At 40.4% G+C, this 22896-nt stretch overlaps 1 protein-coding gene across 2 annotated transcripts; it reads right to left on the reverse strand.

The window, feature by feature from the left end:
- Positions 1-687: 687 nt before the first annotated feature.
- On the reverse strand, positions 688-16018 carry LOC138730377 (granulocyte-macrophage colony-stimulating factor receptor subunit alpha-like). 2 transcript variants are annotated; one of them, XM_069875543.1, is made up of 11 exons: positions 15927-16018; positions 15620-15756; positions 14492-14612; positions 12769-12898; positions 12518-12693; positions 11367-11506; positions 7265-7303; positions 6188-6317; positions 5480-5528; positions 4409-4490; positions 688-1683 (listed from the first exon to the last, which is right to left on the reverse strand). In XM_069875543.1, the coding sequence occupies exons 1-11, from the start codon at positions 16012-16014 to the stop codon at positions 1615-1617; spliced, it is 1161 nt and encodes a 386-aa protein (XP_069731644.1). In that variant the 5' UTR covers positions 16015-16018; the 3' UTR covers positions 688-1614. The 2 variants fall into 2 exon arrangements, with proteins under 2 accessions (XP_069731644.1, XP_069731634.1); XM_069875533.1 differs by having other exon boundaries at positions 5480-5573.
- Positions 16019-22896: the final 6878 nt, after the last annotated feature.

Raw genomic sequence — 22896 nt, forward strand, 5'->3', positions numbered from 1 at the left:
AATTTGCCTTTTTCCTTTCACTGTTGCAGAAGCACTGATTTCAACATCTGTACTTGAATGTGTGTTACCCAGCTACTTTGTACACAACTAATAGCAAACTTTATGTACCTATTGCAGGTGATTTTATCTTGTTGGGTAATGGTGCGGACAGGTCATTTGATGTTGAGCTTGCCAATCCACCTGCTGTTTCAGTTGTAATTATATGGATTTGGGAGGACACAGAAGAGTTTTTGTCTCTATAAATACATTGCTTAGGTTTATTTTCTTTTATCAGTGACTTGAATGGTAGAGCTAATGATAGAATACCTCCCATAGCCTCACTGCAAGTGTATGGTGACCCTAGATTTGTCATGAAGAACCAAGTATGATAATTGGTTGAGCAGCCCCCCTCCCTTCCAGAACTATGTTTTACCCAGAAAAAAAATAGGAAGAGAAAGAAATGCAAGTGCGGCTGTTTAGGTTTTGATTTTTGTTTCTTTGGTTGGGTTTTTTTGGTGGTTTTTTTTTTTGAAGTGGAACTGCAGTTTGCTTATGCTGTGCGTTCAGCATGTACCACTTGGTGTTCATTTTTTAGTATACGGTTTCCCTTAGTCTTTCAGCAGCAATTTTCAGTGTGATTATGCAGTGTGGGAACATGAGGCAAACAATAAATGAGACTTTTAAAGAAAGCATGTTTTCTGCCTTATTGAAAATCTTGAAATTTATTTATTTTTTAAAATATTAATACCTTTAAAAATAGTCTTAACAGGAAAATAACAAACTTCTAAAAGAGGATGCCGTCATCTAAAGCTTATACTGTTTTTAAAAGGCTTTGGAAATGGAGCTTGTGTGCTTTGAAGTGAATAAATGAAAATGCATTGCTGCAAGGAAATACTTACATTTAAAATCCAAAAATTAAATCTTAATACTTCTTCCAAGTGCTATCTATGTGAGATAAATCCACATTAATATTGCAGAAGCAATATTGATGTGTATTTATAACGCAACATTTGCGTTTGAAGTACTTGTGGAATGGCTGACTGGCAAACGAGTATTATTTGTTACTTCTGACAACCATAGTATTCTTTCCTATTCTGTTTTCCATAAACTATAAAATGTGCTGCGAGTTTGCTATTGCTGGTGGCAAGGTTGTAGGGCAATTTTAAACACATTTTGAAGAGTTAGTTTCCACTTCAGAAAATACCCTGGGCAGATGAAAGGTGGTCAAATTAACTACTATGGCATTAAGCAGTCCTGTCATCATACAGGATATTGTATTCAGAGGAAAGAAGTATGTATCATGGCTATGAAGACGGCAAATGGCAAATTTCTTCTGTGTTCTGGATCAAAGGCCTTGTTTCGTGTTGTGAAGAAAATTTACCAAGGTTTAGGCGAGCCTTCACTGTGGATGTTTGCAAAAAGGCTTTTCTGCCAGGCATTGGTAATTTTGAACAAAGGGAGAACAAAATTAACAGACTTTTTCCATTTATTTTCCCCTGCTCTATTTTAGGTGGGACAAATTGTTTTATAGGTAACAATGTTCATTTCTAGTCTGATGCGAACTACTTAGTTGTCTGGAAGATCCATGATTTTTTTCATGTTGGGCAATCCAAAAGGGTTTTTTTTGGAGGAAATTTAGGTTATTTCTTCAACAATTGTTATTTCCTCAGTACAACTTGGTTTTGGCAGATCTACATTTTCTGTCTAAAAAGAAAAGAAAATTCTGTAACATGCAATAAGCTACAGAGTCACTGTTGATGATCAGAGAGCATTGGTAGATACGCCAGTACCAAAAACTACTCGTATTGCTATTTTAATACACAAGAAATGCTTGCAAAGCAGGAGAAAACAGTTGATTTAAGTGCTGGACAACTTTAAGTGAGACAATAGAGGAAATTTATTTGGTGAGTGTTGCATGAGTTTTCTTTAAGTAGACATTACGTTAGAATTAGAAAACATTTGCATTATCACATGATTTTTCCTTGATTAACCTGGAAGTCTACGCAAGTGAACTTGCTTGGTAAGGTCACAGTAATACAGGGCTTAAATATTGAGGGGGGGATAATTTTGATTTTTAAAGAAGCATGAGGAATAGTACTGGAGGGGTAGGGGGGAGGAAGGGGAAAAAGTAGAAAAAAAGCAGTGTTCCTTTCATTGTGTGCATGTTACAGAACATCAAACCGGCATGTCTAGGTGGGGAATTTAGGTAGTCTGGGACTAGTAAACATTGCATGGCTTTGTGGTCATGGTGTTTTGCATTAAACAGCTGAGGAAAACTGCATCTGCACACAGAGTGTGACTTGTGGGTTTTTTTCGAGTGTGTTTATTTCAGGAAAAGAGGAAGACAAAGTATTAAGCTACAGTTCTGAGTGAGCGTGAGGAAAGCATTTTGGTGAAAATTGCCAACAAGTGAAAGAATTTGAGAAAATAAAATGGATTAGAGGAATGCAAAGTGCCAGATGCACTGAGTGAATTGGTTAAGAGGGTTTTACCCACAGTAAATAGAATAGGCAGTTCTTTGACATGAGGATTAAAGATACAAGTGCAGACTCAATTCAGAAAGGATGGAGTTGTAAATCAAGAGGTTTTCTGTGATCTAAGGAAAAGTGAAAGGTCGTTGGGTAAGTGGGGACAAAATGAGGAAATGCAAGCTTTAAAAGGTGTTATTAGTAAAGGACATAACAGATTTCATGGTAGTTCATAAATATATTAGCACTAAATGCCAAGATGAGGTAGTCCTGGCATTCAGCGGAGGAGAGCTCTCCTCAGATAACCTATCCGTGCTCTATTATCCACCTAGAAGAATCATAGTTTTCAGTGAGTGTTAAAGATACCTTAGTGTGAAGAGAAGAGGTAAAATAAATCTGGGCCTTAAGTGTAGATTAAAATAGGCAAAGAAGAGCCTATAGAAACTCTTTAGACATGTCTGAGGCTTACAAATTATCTTCATGTTGAATGTTGGCAGATACGAGACAGCCTGATATGAGGGCTTCACTTGAGCTGGGACAATTACTGCTGATAAGTTGCTGCCTGCATGGAATTGCCTGTGTCGCTGTTCCCAAAGCCACATCCAGAAAGGCTTCTGAATTGTAGTGGAACAGTTTGAGAAATTCTGGTAGTATATGCATAGGGATTTGGAAGCCCCTCAACTTTAGCAAAAGCCAGCAATCTGGAAAGTCTTCAGGTTTTGAAGGACTGCTTGCTACTGCGCTACCACTTACTATTTAATAATATGATGGACTCTGGACCGCTGCTGCTCTGTAGCCTTAGCTCAGGCAGCCTGATATGAAGTGATATATTGAGTATTTATGAATTAAGGTGTATGGGGAAACTCATCCAAGTTACATCACTACCTTCTACCACTGCTCTCTTTTATTAAAGCCAAAGATGGCAGGGCCAAAGACAAATAAATTAGGACAATGTGCTGGTGTGTAGTTAGCAAAACCAGAGAGTTATAGTGGTAATAGCTTTGAGAATTCTTTATAAATAATTGAAGGAAAATGTCTGTGTCACTTGAAACCCTTACTGAAAAGGTGTTGTTGCCCACCAGAATGTTGTAGGCAATAAACAGCTGACCTGATTTATTGGCTTGAAGTGCATCTTTGCTTTAGACAGCTGGTACAAGGCATTCCCTTACTATGCAGATACTATACAAACCACTATTCAAATGGATGAATTAGAAAAGAAGCATGAATGGTTTGAAGCCTGGTTGTTATGAGATATTAAGAAAGCCTGAAAGTGTTGGTTACTGTTGACAGTATGCAAATGTACAAGGTGATGTAAACAGGAAAGGAATAAAGATAAGGTATAATGGATTTTAAATGCAGTAAAAGAGATAATTTAAAAAAAAATTCTAAAAGTAATGATAGTAAAAACATTAAAATAGACTGCATAGAGATGCTACAGAATATCAGCCAAGCATAACTTACACAGAACATCAAAACCATCATACCTAATCCTGTGCTGAAACAAAGAGCAAGGCTAGTTAAGCTGATGGGACTGTCCAGCCCTGCTTTTCAAGATTGAACACAACAGGGCTTTTTTTCAAATGGATATAGGTCAGACATAAAATAGATATTCATGTTGTGTTATGATCATTGACATTTGAAAATGCTGATGGTGAATGCTTTCTTCCGTAGCTTATTTCCAAAGTATGAACAGAAACCTAGAAAAACTGGTACACACAAAAACTATTGATCTCAGTAGCAGTTAAAACTCTAGGCTTAAAATATGGTTGCAAATACATACAGGATAATCATTTGTCTCAACACTGGCGTAGAGCATTTCTAGTATCAAAGCAGCATACTTTGCATGGGAGCAAATTAGTTTTTAATGGACCAAATTCCGTGTTTATATGCCAATTATTCTAGTGTTTGGCCTATTGTGGTTTATAGTTAACAAATTAGACTGAAATGAAAAGAAAGCATACCTGGATATCTTCATTGGTTGACGCATTAACTTTGTCTCTTGGTTGTGGAATGGGAGAAAATATGCCTTTTGAACTGCAATACCTGTAGGCAGAAAATGGGATTGTTAAGAAATTAAAAATACTGGTAATATAAATTGTGCAAACATTTTGTGTTGTACCTTAGGGACGTTTCTTACTTTCAAGATTGAATAGCCCTTGCTCTACAAATCATTAAGTGAGAAGGAAAATAGTTTGCGTGTAGACTGGTGGATAACTACTACTACAGTTAGCACATGGGTAGATAAAATTTATTTTGTGACTAGAGTCACAGTAAATGCCTTGTTTAACAACAACTTTCAATAAATCAGATGACATAACTTCCTTCCACCACTGAAAAGTTTTTTTCAAAATAATGACATATTCATTTGTCCTGATTGTTTAGCCTGGAGAAGAGGAGGCTGAGGGGTGACCTCGTTGCTCTCTACAACTACCTGAAAGGAGGTTGTAGAGAGGAGGGTGCTGGCCTCTTCTCCCAAGTGACAGGGGACAGGACAAGAGGGAATGGCCTCAAGCTCCGCCAGGGGAGGTTTAGGCTAGACGTTAAGAAAAAATTCTTCACAGAAAGGGTCATTGGGCACTGGTACAGGCTGCCCAGGGCGGTGGTTGAGTCACCTTCCCTGGAGGTGTTTAAGGCACAGGTGGACGAGGTGCTGAGGGATATGGTTTAGTGTTTGGTAGGAACGGTTGGACTCGATGATCCGGTGGGTCTCTTCCAACCTGGTTATTCTGTGATTCTGTGATTCCCTCTTGCTTGGGACTGGATGAAGTAAATGGATTCAAAGCAATGTGGATGTTAAATCCTTAGAAGTAATGATAGAAATATTTTTGCAAGTAGAATCAATCACTTACTGACTTTAACATACTTTCCTTTTTTCACTTGTTATGATTTTGCATGCCAAAGTGCTTTCCACAACAATAGTGGTAATAATCAGGTTATTTAAATGTGTAAGTAGGAAGTTAAGAGGTAGGAGGAATGTGTTTCATAGAAATAATTCTGTATCAAAAATTTCTGCATCAAAAAGATTGATTTACCTTTTGAAAAGACAATATTGGAGCAGTGTCACTGAGATTGTTCCAAGTGCTATCAGAAAAAAAATCACAAAAATGAAGTAATCTTTCCCTTGACCTGAAACATCCAAGAGAGATAATTATCTTACAGCTCCAAAAGCTACCTTTGTGACTGTCAGTAATGAATAAAAATTCAACCCAGTTTTTTGAATAACCTCAAGGACTTCAACTTAACATCTTATAGAGCCTTGTCAAAAAGTTCACGTACACCTTACACATTTTAAACCATTTCAAATATTTAAAATGTAGACAATTAAAAAGAAAATCCAGAAAAGAAGAAGGAGAAACAGAGTCACAGAATGAATAACAGCAAAAGTGGTGGAACTGTGAAGAGTATTGAGGAAAGGGTGAAAAGGAAGTTTTGGGAGGAAGGGGGTGGTATTCATGGCAAAAACTTAAAGAACTGAAAGGCAGCCTCAGCACTTTAGACTGGAGATACAACTGGGTCTGTCTCAGCCTGTTCCTGTAGCCCCAACACCTGAGAAACTTTTGCCTTCACAATCCCGGCTGGTATCAGCCTCCATCACCATATAGTTTCCAATGGGTTCCTTCCATGTCATTGGGTAAGAACTGAGATTTTATTCATATCTGTGAGTGTGAAGGAGAAAGGGAGGCAAACCTGATAGTACTGAAAAAAATGATCTATATTTCAATAATATTTCACAGTCTTACCAAACTCAATGGGTTGACTCCATTCGCCCCAGTTTGAGCTTGCGAGACAGTTGTTTCCACGTGCTCTGATTTTCAGAATGTATTTTTTTTTCTCATTGTAATTTTGGAATTCGTATCTCTCAGTCGTTACCTAGATTCAAAGCAATCAGACTGTGCATTTCACCCCATTAGCAAATATTAATAAAATTTGGGGGTTTATTTCCTGATACAAATACTAATACTAATTTGTATGCTTTTGTAATTAGGTAGTAGTTAGGTGTTCTTCTCCTCAAATTTAAATCTGTGATAAATTAGTTCATCCTGCCACAAAATCTTTCTGTGTTTTTGAAGTTTAAAGTTGGATTTTGAAGTTTATTTGGTCTTTATTTTATTATGCTTTAAGGACGTTTTTTTCTGTCCTTGTTTATGGATCCTAAAACCCCCATAAGAATGGGGTTCTCTGACACCAGTGAAGCACCCTTTGAATTCACTCTGCAAGCTTTATGAGGATTAATTATATAAAGAATATTCCCTGGATGGTGTCTGTCTGCCAAACATACAATGTTTTTGAGACAATCTTATAGAAGATACGTATCATCTGGTGTCTTGATACGTTATAAAAAGTCTGAAATCTGCCAAGTCTAAGGTACTTCCAGGGCTGAAAGGACCACACAATTGCAAGGAGAAGACTGACTGTGTGTATTAACTTCCATAGAGTCTGAAGATCTTGGTATTCCCTTTGTCTAGCTGGCCTGAGCTACAGTGGTCTTTTTCTACCAACAGATATGAGAAAACAAATGTTTCCAGTTTGTATTAAGCAAGATGTCACACCTGTCTTAATCTATATCACAATCTGTTTGGGCAATACACGGAAAGTTTTGTGAAATGCATGGAAAATTCTGCCTAGTGTAAGCTAGTGCATCCAAAAGGGATATACTAATTTAATACATAAGGATGTAACAGGAACATATTTTCTTGAATTCTCATTGCTATATCAGTACAAAAACTATGCTTCTAGCAGTAACTATATTCTATATAATGGTATTTATATGCTTAAGTGGTCAAAAGCACAAATTTATATAGGACGAGTATACTTACTGTCACAGGGCGATCCTTTTTCTCTTCTTTGGGGTCATCCTGAAAACCAAAACCAAATCTGTTATTTCCTTGTAAAAGAATCATTTTTTTCCCCCTCACATGTCCTTATTTTCTTGCTTATAAAGATGATAAGTAATTTTAAACTAAAAAATCAGTTGGATCAGTTGAAAAGAAAAGAAAAGATTAAAAAATGTATGAACAAAATCAACAGCAGTGATTTTACTAAGGATCTCAGAAAATGTTGAAAATCTGAGGTTCTGGAAACATCTATCACATGTAATGCCAGAAGGATAGCTGGCATTATGGAAAAATCAGAAAGATGTTATCAGAGGGAATGTCTAATTTCAGAAAATATACCAACCACATATGTTGCATTATAAAATAGACTAGTATTTCCCCATTGCTCATTGTCAGCTGAGCTCTTTCCACTTAGGACAAGATGGAAGTCATCGGCTTGTGCTCTGAATGGGGAGGGTGCAAATGAGGTGTTTAAACTTTAGGTGTACGGTGCCATTTTAATTGCTCTGGGGTATCTTGCCTTACTTTTGAAAGCCACTCCCAACAGGTAAGGGTTATATCTGCCATCTCCATGTGGGTACCTCTGATACCTCAAGTACCTACAGCACCTTAAGGTATATGAGGTACCTACTGTGCAGCAGCATGGAGCCCTAGATGTGCATATATTTCTTTTAAATAAACATTTTGATAATATTGCTTTGGTCATACAGTGTAACCTATATCTTATGTAAAAAAATTCTAAGTATTTCACGAAAGATCTTACTGTCAAATTACACCACCCAGCTATGGAAAGCAATTGCTGCTTGAAATAGCTACCAAGTTAGATACCATTAACGCATGCAAGGTACAAAATCCAATCTGAACAATCATGCAAGCTGCAGGCCTTATTTTGAACGAGTTACTGAGCGTTAATGGTGTATTGCTATATTCCGGTTGCATATTTATGTTTAACCCTTAGTTACGCTTTCCTGTAATGGTCTCATGTTACAAATGCCTGAGGAATTGCCACTACTACAGGCTTCTGAGCTGAGGCTGGGAAAGCAGGTAGGTAGTGAGCTCTAATTTGTCACTGCACAGACAATGCCCATGTCTGGAAATCACGTAATGGTGAAACGGGTATCCCAGGGATGGAGAGGAAACAAGCTATTTGTGGCCTCTGCCAAACTCATGGGATCTTGCCCTTTGTCCTTAGGGGCGTTAAATTCAGGTCCTGTAGACACTGAGATTCATGGAGGAGGATTTGATACTGCAGCCCCTCTTCTCCATTGTACTTAATGGAAACCAACATACCTCAGCTATGTTAAAGTGGCGCAGTCTGTATTATCCTGAACTTTTCCTGTGGTGACTATGGAAAATTGGTAGTGCTCTGCCTATAGCATAGGAGAAATTGCAGCTCATTTCTGGTGTGTAGGTGTTTACATCTGAGTTATCCATCTTTGATTTCTCTTCCAGCCAATGGAAAGAAAGAAGCACATTAAAGACATGATTTGTCTGTCATCTGCCTTGGAATGGGATGAGTAACAGCTCATCTGGCTGCAGAGAGAGTAGAGGGTAACTCACTGAATAGTAAACGCATTCATTGCAGGTGTTTACCCTGGGCCAGTGTGAACTTTACCCTGAACTGGTGGTATCTAATTTTTCAGAAGAGTAGCTTCTGTTTCAGCACTGTTTTCAAAATGATTTTTGATGGATGTTATGTAGACAGGCAAGAGTCAAGTTAGCTCAACCAGGCTCCAGAGGAAGAAGGATGGAGTCTGAGGGAGGGCTGCCAAAGGGCAACAGACAGTGCGAGGGGTGGTGGAGGAGAGATGTGGAGGCTGGGATGTAGTTTAAAACAGTTCTGTATGTTGAAATTGAGGGGCAGCTGTGAACTTTCGAGCTTCTGCAAAATGCCATCAGCGTGGCTTAAACCAAGGTGCCCAGGGAAGTGGGGCAAGCATGAGGGACCTCATCCTGGAGGCTGCAACCAAGGCAGGACTCTCACTTGAGATTACAGGCTGCCTTCACTGCTTCCTTTCAGTAACAAAAGGAAGACTAAGGAAAATATGGGCCTGCTGCTGAATGAGGTGTGTTCCCTGGTGACAGAGAACACAGAAGAGGCAGAGTTACTAAGCAACTTCTCTGCTTCAGTCATTACTGCTAAGGCCAGCCCTCAGGAAACCCAGACCCTGGAGAAAAGAGAGAAAGGAATACTTTCTCTTGGTTGAGGAGGATCAGGTCACATTGAGGAGGATCACTTAGGCAAACTCAACACCCACAGATCCCTGGGCCCTGACAGAATCCACCCACAAGTGCTGAATGAGCTGGCAGATGTTATTGCTAAATTACTCTACATCATCTTTGAAAGTTCATGGTGAACCAGAGAGGTGCCTGAGGACTGGAGAAAAGCCAGTGTCACTCCAGTCTTCAAAAAGGGCATGAAAGAGGACCAAGGAAACTACAGGATAGTTAATCTCACCTCCATCCCTGAAAAGGTGATAGAACAACTCATTCTGGGTGTCATGTCTAAGCATCTGGAGGAAAAGAAGGTATTTGGGAATGATCACTATGGATTCAACAAGAGGAAGTCATACTTGATTTATCTGGTAGCCTTCTATGATGGCATGACTGGATGTGTAGATGAGGAGAGAGCAGTGGATGTTGTCTACCTTGACTTCAGCAAGGCTTTTGACACTGTCTCCCATAACATCCCCACAGATATTCTCAGGTAATGTGGGTTAGATGAGTAGACAGTGAGATGGATTGAGAACTGGCTGGATGGCAGAGCTCATATGGTCATGACCAGCAGTGCAAAGACTAGTTGGAAGCACGTAGCTAACCATGTTCCCCAAGGGCCGCTACTGGGCCCAGTTTTCAGCATACTCATCAATGATCTGGTTGAGGGGCAGTGTACCCTAAGCAAGATTGCTGATGACACAAAACCAGGAGGAGTGGCTGATACCCCAGAAGGCAGTGCTGCCATCCAGTAAGACCTGGACAGGCTAGAGAGTTGAACAGAGAGGAACCTAATAAAGTTCAGAAAAGGCAAATGCAGAGTTCTGTGCCTGGGGAGGAATAACCCCATGCATGAGTCCAGGTTGAGGGTTGAACTTCTGGGAAGCAGCTCTGTTGAGAAGGACCTGGGGGTCCTGGTGGACAGTAAGTTAACCGTGAGTCAGCAATGTGCCCTCATATCCAAGAAGGCCAAGGGTATCCTGGGATGCATTAATAAGACCTGGCCAGCAGGTCAAGAGAGGTTATCCTGCCTTTTACTCTGCTGTAGTGAGGCCTCATCTGGAGTACAGTGTCCAATTCTTGGCTCCCCAGTTCAAGAAAGACGAAGAGCTACTGAACAGAGTCCAGTGGAGCACCACAAAGATGGTTTGGGAGCTGGAGCATTTCTTTACTGTGGAAAGGCTGAGATACCTGGGCCTGTTTAGCCTGGAAAAAGAGAAGCCTGAGAGGAGATCTGATCAATGCTTATAAATATCTAAAGGGCAGGTGTCAAGAGGATGGGGCCAGACTTTTTTCAGTGGTGCACAGCAACAGAACAAGTGGCACTGGACACAAACCAAAACACAAGAAGTTCCAGCTGAACATGAGGAAAAGATTCTTTACGGCAAGGGTGATGGAGCACTGGAAAATGCTACCTAGGGAGGTTGTGGAATCTCCTTCTCTGGAGATATTCAAAATCCGCCTGGATGCATTCCTGTGTAACCTGTTCTAGGTGAACCTGCTGTAGCGGGGAGGTTGGGCTAGATGATCTCCAGAGTTCTCTTCTAGACCCGACCATTCTGTGATTCTATGATCACGCAGTCATGTCCTGTGAGATGTGCTCATGCAGGAAAGTATCTCAGGTGCTCTCCCAGTCCTTGGACAGTGACCTCTTATAACATTTCTCTGCTCTCCTTTGTTTTTCTGCTTTGCACCTCTGATTAGTTTGAAATAAGGTCATGAGAGGAAGGATGCGAGACCAGTACAGCTGGAGGACACCACAACTTATGAGAGAGAGAAGTTAATAAATAAAGGAAACAGAAGTTTACACATTATAGATGTACACATATGTAGATACAGTGCCAAATATGAACCAAATATTTGGTTTTACCTTATTTTGTATGTGAATTTCATATAGAAGACAGTCTTTTTTATCCCCATGACTTGTAACGGGTGGTTGCCATGTAACTATACAACCCACTGCATCTCCAGTGCAATTGACAGTGACATTTAATGGAGGAGTGAGTATTTCTGAAAAGAAATGAAATAATTAATGTAGACATGGTCAGTAATCAGCTACAACTCATGTTCATAGCAAAATACATATCAGGCAGTAGTAATTCAGTAGTAAAATCAGCAAAGCGCCATTTTCTTCTAGATCTAAATTTCACATGGACAATGCATGTCTCCACAGGAAAAAAGGTGGAAGTTTTTGTGCTTGTGGTAGCATTCAGGTGGAAGATAAGTCATCTGGATTTGAATGCCTACAATATAGTTGACTAGGTATGATCTAAGTGTCTATCCACTACAGTCAGCGAAGACCTCATCAGTAGTGCCCATGATGTGTACAAAACTGCTTAGTGTACCATGGAGCAGGCATCCTCAGCTAAATAACTCTGGTTTTTACAGTCCACATTGGCTACAGGCAGGAGTCAATGTCATGCTATGCATTTCAAAACACAAAGAATACCCAGGAATACCCTAGTCTTTCATAGATCCTGCACCACATCTGCAAGCCTTGTGGATGACTCAGGTGTCTGAGGGTGTCTCAAATGCCTCAAGAGGCATGTTTTTAGGCAACTGAATCCTGTCTCAGATCTCTATTGGAGCTTGAACATCTTGCTCACACATAGGTAACCACATATTTAACTAATGCAGTCTTAATTTACAAGCTGTACCCTTGCTCTGGTTTCAGGGCACACAGCATTTGTGACTCTCAGAGAGGTGTAGAATTAAGGAATGGCAAAATAAGCCATTCAGAAAGATGGCTTTGGAAGTCTAACCATTGTGTTTAATCTCTTGGATTCTGTGGTTTTGTTCACACTACTTCTCTGACCCATTATTTCAGGCTGTGTCTGTCTTTGCTTGTTTTAGTTAATTTTTGGATCTATATCCTGTCAGGTGTCAGCAGCAAAGTCTGTCCTGCAGTGCAGGATCCTGTGGTAGCTACAGACTTGTTTTATTCTTTTCTCTTCAGAGAGAAATTCTTCACTTCCTTATCTTATAAAAGAGTAATAAAACAAAAAATGTTCACTTCCTTACCTATTTCATACAGTTGAATGTATTTATCATAGAACTGGATCAGAGAGTCTCTGCTAGACCCGTTCACCAGGAAGTAAGCCATTGGAGTGTTTATCCTCACATTTTGGAATCTACATCCCATGTTTCTGTCATTTTCATCTTTGATGTAAAGCTCACATTCCATCGCATCGTCATATCTGTATATTGCAAGGTAGTTTAGTTAAACATATGTAGTGTATTGTGTCAATTGAGACTCAAGCAGACCTACTTACCTCGAGTTCTGCCAGTAGAGAAAATACTGGGTATCTCCTGGAGCACCCCTGCCAGCCTGCCAAGTGCAATTCATGAAGGAAATGTTATAAATCACACAGGAGAAGTTTTCAACAGCTGATCCATTCATGCCTGCAAACATAGGAATATCTTTGGTAAGGAAAAATCATGTGACTGCCTCAATTTGGAGGATTTTGACACACACTGAGGTATGTTAGACACCTGCAACTTCAGCTGGTTGTTGCTTGGGTTAGGTGAGACAACCGAAATTTACACTTGCCCTATTTTGACTGCTTCTGAACTGTGAAACCTGGGAGTGAGTATAGCATTCATACAGATACCGGAAGGGACATTGCCTTTAAACACCGTACTTGGTGCTACAGAAAGAAATATTTCTCCTTTTAAAATTAATGCTTAGGAATCTACTCTTGAAGTACTTAAACTCAGCATTCAAGAGCTGGAACGTTTAAAATGAAGTTGAGATCCTCTGATGAAATAGCCTCCTAGTTTGAGTTTTCCACCCTGATGTGGGTACACAGACTTGATCTTTTCCTTTTCTGGAGCACATTGAAGTGGAAGCCTTGATTCTTTTGAGTGTCCTTTATGGCTGGTCTGTGGAGGCATGCTCAGCCTCCTTCTCTCTTCTCCTTCAGCCAATTTTCTGCTTCGTTCTGTGGTGTGCTCCAACTCCAGTGAAAGAGTTGAAGTTTCCTCTATTGCTGCCTCCAGCCCCCTCCAGTACACAGTATTAAAGGAACTCTTGTGGCAGCAGGGGAACCTGCATGCTTGAAGGCTAGAGCTAGCTGGGGAAGAGCACCACAAGAGGTTTAAGGGGGTCAGCGTGTCCCAGCCTGTTTTTGGAGGGTCACCATGAGAGTGTTGTCTCTGTCAAGTCCCTGGGAAGAGATGAGTGGGGAGTGTTTTCACTGTTCAGATATAAACTGCTAATGTTATCACATCTATCAAGTCTGAAATACCTGAGTTATGCACAGCTGCAGGACACTGGTTACTTGACAATTTTGGTGGAGAATGCTGAATTCAGGAGGAAGATGAAAACATGCCATAAAATTTTTCAAGAATTATGAACCTAGGATTTGCTTAAATCCTGCTTTGATTAACTCCTACACAGGGAAGGCTCAGAATATCTTTGTAAACTGTTGTCTCAGCTCAGTGCTTGCAAGTGCACAGCAGTAAGGGAACCCATATGTGTGTGTGCCCTCATGCATGTGCATGCCAGGGCCAGATTAGGAGATGGCTACATTCAGTTTGACCCTAGTTGCTTATTGCTGGCATCTCCTTTCCTTTTTCTCTCTCATTTTATAGATTTCACTGATCCCCAGACTATGCCTATAGCTAGTTCTGTAGTCTGGCTCCTGACAAACTCACCAACAGCCCAGCAGAAAAGTATTTAATAAAGAAATGGTTGTTAACATCTCAGTTTGTAGCAGCCAAAACACATGAACCCACCCCTAGACCACTGTAATTTAGAGGCATTTTGGAGCCCTAGTATAAGAGACAACAATAGAATATATTGTAGCAACCCATCTCTTGCAGAATTGTGGAACCATTCATTACAGAGCAAATAATTTTAGAAGATCTGTAAAAGATAATTTTTAATAGAATATGAAGCAGTTACCAACTGTGTAAGGAATGGTTTTCTATGTCAATTTTTACACTTAAAAGATTGCAAATGGAAAAAAACTTCACCCACACCATAGACATTACCTCCAGGGATAAAGGTACAGCTTTTTGAGATATTTGTGTTCAGCACTTCAATGGTCAAGAATACTCCTTTATGCAGAGGCAGGTATTGTTCCACTGGAAACTTGCATAGTGTAGTGCTCACCTGAAAAAGAACATGTTGGCATTTTATTTTTCTGTTTTTTTCCTTTTCTGGTGTTAGATGATGCAGGCTATGGAAGTACAACTCAGAAACTCAATTGGTACAGCCAAAATCTCATGTGTACGTGTATGTGATTTAGATTCAAGAGCTAACTCTCTCCTTTACCACTTGAGGGTGATGTTGAATGGAGCTGAATGATCAAAAGCTCAACTACACAAAAAGCTTTTCAGCCCAGGAGTTGGATGCTACACTGGTGCAACCATTAGAGAAGGCTAATAATGCCCCAGTGACATAACAGAAGATGGTTAATAAATAGGGGAATCACAATGAAATTTAATCAAAGAATTAAGCAAAATGGAAGTCCTCAATTGGCCTCCCCAAGGGTCAGAAAGGTGTTTATGGCATTATACTTACAGTCTTCAATAAACATGTGATGTGGTTTTGTAATATGTATTTCTAATTATAACATCTGCTTTGCTAGGCTAAATAAGCCACCCCTGTCTCTCTCTGTCAAGGTTCCTACTTTTCTCTTTGGAAAAAGCAGGCTTATAATATAACCTGTGCTACAGGCATGTTCCAATTTACTAGCAAGTGAAGAAGTTGAGAGAATGAAAATCCATGATAGTGTTTGAAGAATTCACTTTTTACTTGCAGGGTCTCTTCCTCTGTTTCTCTAAATTCTCTAGGAGTCTTAATTGGTCTCAGCCCCTCTTATCAGCAGCTACATACACGTACGCTATTCAGTGTAACTACAGTTGAAGCTATTGCCTCCTTTTCACGTTGGTATCAGAACTTCAGTTCTGTGGTATGCACGTGGTATGCTCCTCCTGAGGCAGATGAGCCCTGGCATTGGTGATGACTTTCTACAGTCCCTGACAGATCAAGGTGTAGACTGCAAACAATCAATGATTGAATTTTACCTGTAACATTCATTTTTTTCAAAATATGTGAAATAGATAAAAGGTGAAGGAAAAGTTGCAATTATTTATCTCAACAAATAACAAGTTTACCTCTTCCTCTACGCTCTCCATTTCTCTGTCCATGATTGTACATTTGTACTTAGGGAATTTCTCGCTGGTTTCCCAAGACAGTTCCATTGTTTTCCAGTTCATTTTCACGTTTTTAATAGGTGACTCTTGTGTCTCTGCTGAAAGTGTTACAGAATAAGTTCATTAAGAATATGCTATTCTTTTTGTTGAATCCAGAAGATAGTATCTGCCAGGCTTAAAATTACAATGGCCAGATTAATTGTAAATATATCTCATAAATGAAAATTAAACCATGTTTCTCAGATTATGCCTGCAAAAGCATACTTACACCCTGTACACTGGATGTCAGCATTCGAGGGATGAAATAGCATCATAAACCACCAAATCAAGCAACTGAGTCCAAGAGTACCAAACATCTTGTCTTCTCTGGAAAGAGACAATAAATCCTTCAGGGAAAAGAAGAAGGAGAAAAAAAAAAGAAAAAGAAAAATAATGCTGAAATGTACTTCAGTTTCTGCAAAGCTTCATTTTTTTTTTTCAATGGAAAGAGTGAAAGATGCTGTTTAATTCACTCCTAGAAAATATTCTCTAAAGATCATTTTTTTTTTCTAAAAAAGCCAAGCAGAAGGCTTGTTTCAGGATGTCTGGCAGGTGTCTCTTCTTTGAAAGAACTAAATAGGCTCACTATTGTTTGTTAGAACACAGCAGTTTGAGATAGAGAGGCCACAGACTCTTGTTATGATACATACAGTCACTGTATTCACAGCAAACCCCATGATTTAGGATTGCTGTTTCCCACATATCTGTCCTAACCATACCAGTCAGAAAACCAGCTTTTCTTGCTATCTGATCCTGTGAACATCACTGCAGGTTTTCCTACTCCGTGTTCAATCTTTTGCTGCAAATTAAGCATTTACACTGGCTTCCAGCCATTTGTGGAAGGCAACTATGGGAAGTGGATTGTTTGGCTTTTGGTTGCGTTGAGGTGTGGATGACTCACTTCTCCATGAGTGCTCTGTTAAAGCCACCATCACCACTAGGCACGTTCAGAGCATTTAGCTCCTGCCAGCATATCTTTAGGAAACATCAGTGAGAGCTGAACTGTCTAAGCAAAACAAGAAAAGAAATTTCTCAGTGTGTGTCAGGTTTTAGCAGGAATTGAATGGTGACCTGCTTGACATTTTTTGACTATGGCAAATGTATAATTTTCCTTGAAAGGCTTCAGGGGCTTATTTCAAGATTTCATGTAGAAAGGCCTTAATAGACCTTAAAATAATGTTTAGAGCAATGCTCTGAATCACTTTCTCATTCTTTTCCTAGAGGCAAAGATCAAAGCTGACTGCATACTGTTGTGTTTTTCTATATTATCTATCAATCTCAGAGCTATTTTCTGACATCTCTTCTTCTTTTCTTTCCTGACCACAGATCAGCTAGAAACAGCTTTCCATTCAGAAAAGTAGCTTAGGAGAGGAAATTTACATGGGCCTTTCCAAAGACCATTTGGCACTGGATAGCACTGGATTCCTCTCCTTTTCCATTGTCCCAAATATCCCAAATAGCAGCATTTATCATAAGCTTGATGACACTGCTGTCAGTCCCAGACTAACCTGAAAGAAATTTTCATTTTCATATGTGGTCCCTCACTTCTCACCTCTTTTCATAAAAAACCTCTAAATATATTAAAGAATGCCAGTTGTTAAGTGTAGTTTACTGTATCTCAGTATCAAATAAGACACTCTTTGCTACACTTTGTTTGTTATTGTTTGGTTTGGGTCCAGAAATTCTTGAATCTTATTGTGGACGTCATGAAACTTTGACGATGCCTGCTCTGTAAACAAAATATGATACTTGCTCATAGAATATGACCATAGTAACTGTAAATGCACAATTAAACTTGGCCTACAAAATATACATGGAGGGCTAGGGAAAAAAAACCCTGAAACTGTTTACAGCTATTTTACAGAATCATAGAATCATAGAATCACCAGGTTGGAAAAGACCTCTTGGGTCATGGAGTCCAACTGTTCCTATCTGCCACTAAACTATGTCCCTGAGCACGTCATCTACCTGTCTTTTAAGTACCTCCAGAGATGATGACTAAACCATCTCTCTTGGCAGTTTGTTCCAGTGCCTGATGACTTTTTCTGTGAAAAAGTTTCTTTCTGATATCCAGTCTAAACCTCCCCTGGCATAACTTGAGGCCATTCCCTCTTGTCCTGTCCCCTGTCACTTGGGAGAAGAGGCCTGCACCCTCCTCTCTACAACCTCCTAAACGTGTATAGATTGCAGCTCTTAAGTCTTTATGTACACTTCATTTGAACAAAGATTTATATGATTATGAACAGTGATCATCTTCATTCTGGCTATTTCTGGTCCTCTGCACTTGCAACTTTCTTTTCGTATCTTGTCAACATTTTCTAGAATCTAATGTTTGATAGGAATGGTTGGACTCAATGATCCGGTGGGTCTCTTCCAACCTGGTTATTCTATGATTCTATGATTCTATGGTGCACTGATGGCAATATCACACTAACTCCCTGGTTCACATCTATGAGCTAGTTCATTAATTAGTTAGCCAAGGAGTGTTCAGCAAGACTTACTCACCCTTTAATAGTCCTAAATGACCAGTGCAAAAGTGATAGAGGGTAGAGGTTAGTAGTAGCGTTTTGTGGCCTGAGCAAATTCATGCCACCACTGAATACTGCTGCACCAGACGTGCTGGAACTCCAGTATGATCTGGAGTCAAAGGCAGCCAAGTGGTATGCTGCAACTGATATTTCCAATGCCTTTTTCTCAATTCCTGTGGCAACAGAGTGCAAGCCATAGTTTGCTTTCACTTGGAAGGGGGGTCCAATACACCTGGAATCAACTGTCCCAGGAGTGGAAGCACAGTCCTACCGTTTGTCCTGGACTGATACAGACTGCACTGGAACAAGGTGATGCTCTTGAACATCTGTAATACACCAATGACATCACTATGTGGGGCAAAAAAAAACCCAAGCAAACAGAAGAATTTTTTGGGAAGGGAAAAAAGATTAATTCATATCATTCTGAAAGCTGGTTTTACCATAAAAGAAGCAAGATTAGAGAACCTGCACAGCAGATGCAGTTCTTGGGAGTAAAATGGCAACAAGCGTTGTCATATCCATATGAATGTGATCAATAAGATAAAAGTTTCTAGATAACAAGAAAGAAATACAAGCTTCCCTAGGCCTTGTGGGATTACAGGCCCTATGAGGAACGGCTGAGAGAGCTAAGCAACCCTTGAGAAGAGGAGGCTGAGGGGAGACCTCATTGCTCTCTATAACTACCTGAAAGGAGGTTGGAGAGAGGACGGAGCTGGCCTTTTCTCCCAAGTGACAGGGGACAGGACAAGAGGGAATGGCCTCAAGCTCCGCCAGGGGAGATTTAGGCTGGACATTAGGAAAAAATTCTTCACAGAAAGGGTCATTGGGCACTGGAACAGGCTACCCAGGGAGGTGGTTGAGTCACCTTCCCTGGAGGTGTTTAAGGCATGGGTGGACGAGGTGCTGGGGGGCATGGTTTAGTGTTTGATAGGAATGGTTGGACTCAATGATCCAGTGGGTCTCTTCCAACCTGGTGATTCTATGATTCTATGATTCCGGATAGTGGGTACTCCAAGTTAAAGTCAGCTTGTGAGCCCTTTCTATTCAGTGACCCAGAAGGAGAATTATTTTGTGTGGGGCTACTAAAAAGAGCAAGCCTTTGAACAGATCAAACAGAAAATAACTTGGGCAGTAGCTCTTGGGCCAGTCTGTACAGGGCCAGGTGTGCAAATCATCCTCTACACTACAGCTGGGGAGCATGGCATCTCCTGGAACCTCTTGACTTCAGATTGACATCTAGGGCTTTGGAGCTGGGATTATTGAGGATTGGAAGGCCGCTACACTCTGACAGCATATGAAGAGATTTGAGCTGCTTCAGAAGTTGGTATTACAGGAGCACAGGTCCCCTTGGCACTGCAATAGACTGTACTACAGGATGTTCAAAAGATACATCCCATCTACACATCACACAATCAATGCAACATGGAATAAGTGACTAGTGTTAATAGCTCAGTGGGCTGAAATGGAGAATCTGAACCACCTAGGAGTCATGGAAGAAATCATGGACTGTTCAGAAGGCAGAGATCTTGGAATATTGCCTGAGGAGGTACCTTGTGCCCAAGTTATTAGAAGATGAAAGGCGTTATGCTCCATTTCCCAATGGCTCCTACTGTATTGTAGGAAACCATCAGAAGTAGAAAGCTGTTGTGTGGGGTCCCACACAACAAGTCATTGAAGGAGAAGGTGAGTCAAATCTGTCTGCAGATGTGAAAGCCATCTAACTGGCCCTAGAGATTGCTGAACGAGAGAAGTGGCCCATATGCTACTTCTACACTGACTCATGGATGGCAGCAAATGCCCTATGGGAGTGGCTACAGCAGTGGAAGCAGATCAGTTGGCAGTGCAGAAGTAAGCTCTTCTGGGCTACTGCATTATGTCCAGACATTGCTGCCTGGGTAGAAAACTTCACTGTGATGGTATATTGTGTAGACCCTCATATGGATGAGTCTTTGAGAAACCTGATCTAGCGTGATGTGTCCCTGCCTGTGGCAAGGGGATTGGGACTTGATGATCTTTAAGGTCCCTTTCCACCTAACCCTTCCTCTGATTCTATGATTCTATGATATGCCCAAGAATCATGCCACTTAAGAACATTGAACCAGTGAAAATGTAGAAAAAGCTGCCAAAACTGAAGTGGCTCAGGTGAACGTGGACTGAGAACATAAGGGTGAGCTATTTATAGCTCAATCGACCCATAAGACATTGGGACATCCAGGGAGAGTTGCAATGTACAGATGGGCTTGTAGCCAAGAGGTGGACCTGACCACGGTGGCCATCACACAGGCCACTCATGAATGTGAAAAATTTGTCACAATCAAATGAGATATGTGATTAAAGCCTTCCTGGAATAGAGGGTGATTGGTGGGGTTTTTATATGGTGAGGCCTGGCAAATTGACTGGTCTGGGCCACGGCTATGAACTCTCCAAGGCAAGTGTTGCATAGTCACCATGCTGGAAGCAACTACCAAGTGTCTAGAAATATACCTGTAAACATGCCACTGCCCAAAACACCATCTTGGACTTTGAAACACAAGGCTTATGGCAACATGGTACCCTTGGAAGAACTGAGTCAGAAAATTGAACTAATTTCTAAAATAACCTCATTGTGTCCTTAGCCAAAATCCAAGGTATTGATTGGGTATATCATGTACTGCATCACTCACGAGCTTCTAGAAAAGTTGACTGATATAATGGACTGTTAAGGCTATGCTGAGAACATTGGGAACTGGGGCATGGAAACATTTGAATTTAAATTTAGTAGAAGCCAGCTGGCAACCAGAATATCTGCTAACTGTCCTAGTCCTGCCCAAACAAACCCCTGCATACTGTTGGAAGAGATAGAGTCCTTTTAGTGTGCATAAGGAAGTTCCTGGGGAAGGCAGTGTATGTTCTTCTTCCTTAGGAAAAGCTAAACCTGTTCATAAGGTAGCCTGAAATGACAAAGAGTGAGCTCCACAGGAAACCAATGAGTGCAGCTGTGACCCAAACCAAGCTAGTGCTGGCATCTAACAATCAAATATACTGTTTTGCCTGTCCTGAATGACCACTTTGACAGTCATAGCCTGTTTTTATGGGCATTTTTAGGAGAGGCAGAGGCCCATAGAATGGGAAAATAATATCTATCTATTTGTTAAGGGACAAAGGAGATTAATTAATGGGAATACGTAAATCTGTATGTTGGATATAAAGACTGTTTACATATGTGGTAATAAGATGTAAGTGTTGGTAAGAGAGAATTTCAGGAATGAGAAACAGATACAATGTGATGGTTAGAAGTATCGAAGTTTATAAGACCTGAGCATGATGCAAATGTTGTGGAATAAAGGGTGGAGACTGCAGTGGATTAACTTTCCCCAGAGCAGCCCTTATAGTGCTGTGCTTTGTATTTGTAACCAGAACAGTGTTGATGGCATTGATTTTTGGCTGTTGGTGAGCAGTGCTTGCACTACATCAAGACTGTCTCTACAACCTCATCCAAGCTACCCAGCAAAGGCTGACATGCTGGGGGTGGACAAGAGGCTGGGGGAAGAAACAAGTGCAACAGGTGACCCAAACTGACCAAAAGAATATTCCATACCATATGACAACATGATCGGCAAATGAAGCTGGGAAAAAGGAAGACTGGAATGGGAGGAGGCATTCGTTATTAAGGTATTTTTCTAGTAAATCAACTTTTATGTGTTCTTGGATCCTCTTTGCCAGGGAGTGACTGGATATCACCTGCTGATGGCAAGCAGAGAATAAAGAAGAGGGGGAGTAAGAGAGTGGCTTGGTGGACACATGGTGCCCAGCCAAGGTCAAACCATTACAGTATTATTCCTTGATTGCTATCACAAATGGATCTCCTTTTTTCAAACTATATTCAGTCCTTTGATTCTCAGAGATTTACAACCCTCACCTCAGAACAGTCTACTTCAAATTTTCACTTGCTGCAGTGTCAGAAATGAAGGACTCTGATGTTACAGATGACTGTAGGAAATTTTCTCTTTTTTTTTCCTATGTGAAGAAGCAACACTGGTAAATGGAGGGTTCTGTGTTTGTTTGGTTTAGAATTTCCTGTTAGTATAACTTCCTAGTAGTAATATTCTTGATTGCAGGTGTTTCTAAGGTTAATTCTAAGAATGTGAGGTAAATTCTTACAAACTCAAGAAAAAGAGAAATATGGAGATGAAAGCAAAATCCCAACCAGAACCCCCAAAGTAAGCTGGAGTCTTGAAAATTTCCAGGAGACACCTCATATTTCATCTAAATCGACTTGGTGTGACCCATTTGTCACAGTCTCCAGGAATCAAGCTAGGACAGGACACAGTGTGACGGTTGCAACACAGACAGACTTTTCAGTGTAGCCTTTTTCTTCTCTGTTTATCTCTTACAGTGTCAATTTTTAATTTGTAAATCATCATGCTACAGTAAGGATGTGGCTAGAGATACTTGGAAGTGATATTGAAGAATTTTAAGTCCAGAGTATGGAGCACTGACCATGAAATGTTATGTAAGATATTGTTTTCAACAGTTATTTCCATTTTCCCATGCTCTCAGTGATCTCAGTAACGCGCATAGGACTCTCAAGACCTCTTGTCCTTCTAGTCTGCCCCTTTTCATATAACCATATTTCTCTATTTTGTGCCATCTGTTCAGTTACTATTAATCTTTCCTTCTTCCTTTCCACAT

Source organism: Phaenicophaeus curvirostris, chromosome 1 (assembly GCF_032191515.1).
Source record: "Phaenicophaeus curvirostris isolate KB17595 chromosome 1, BPBGC_Pcur_1.0, whole genome shotgun sequence".
Taxonomy (NCBI): domain Eukaryota; kingdom Metazoa; phylum Chordata; class Aves; order Cuculiformes; family Cuculidae; genus Phaenicophaeus; species Phaenicophaeus curvirostris.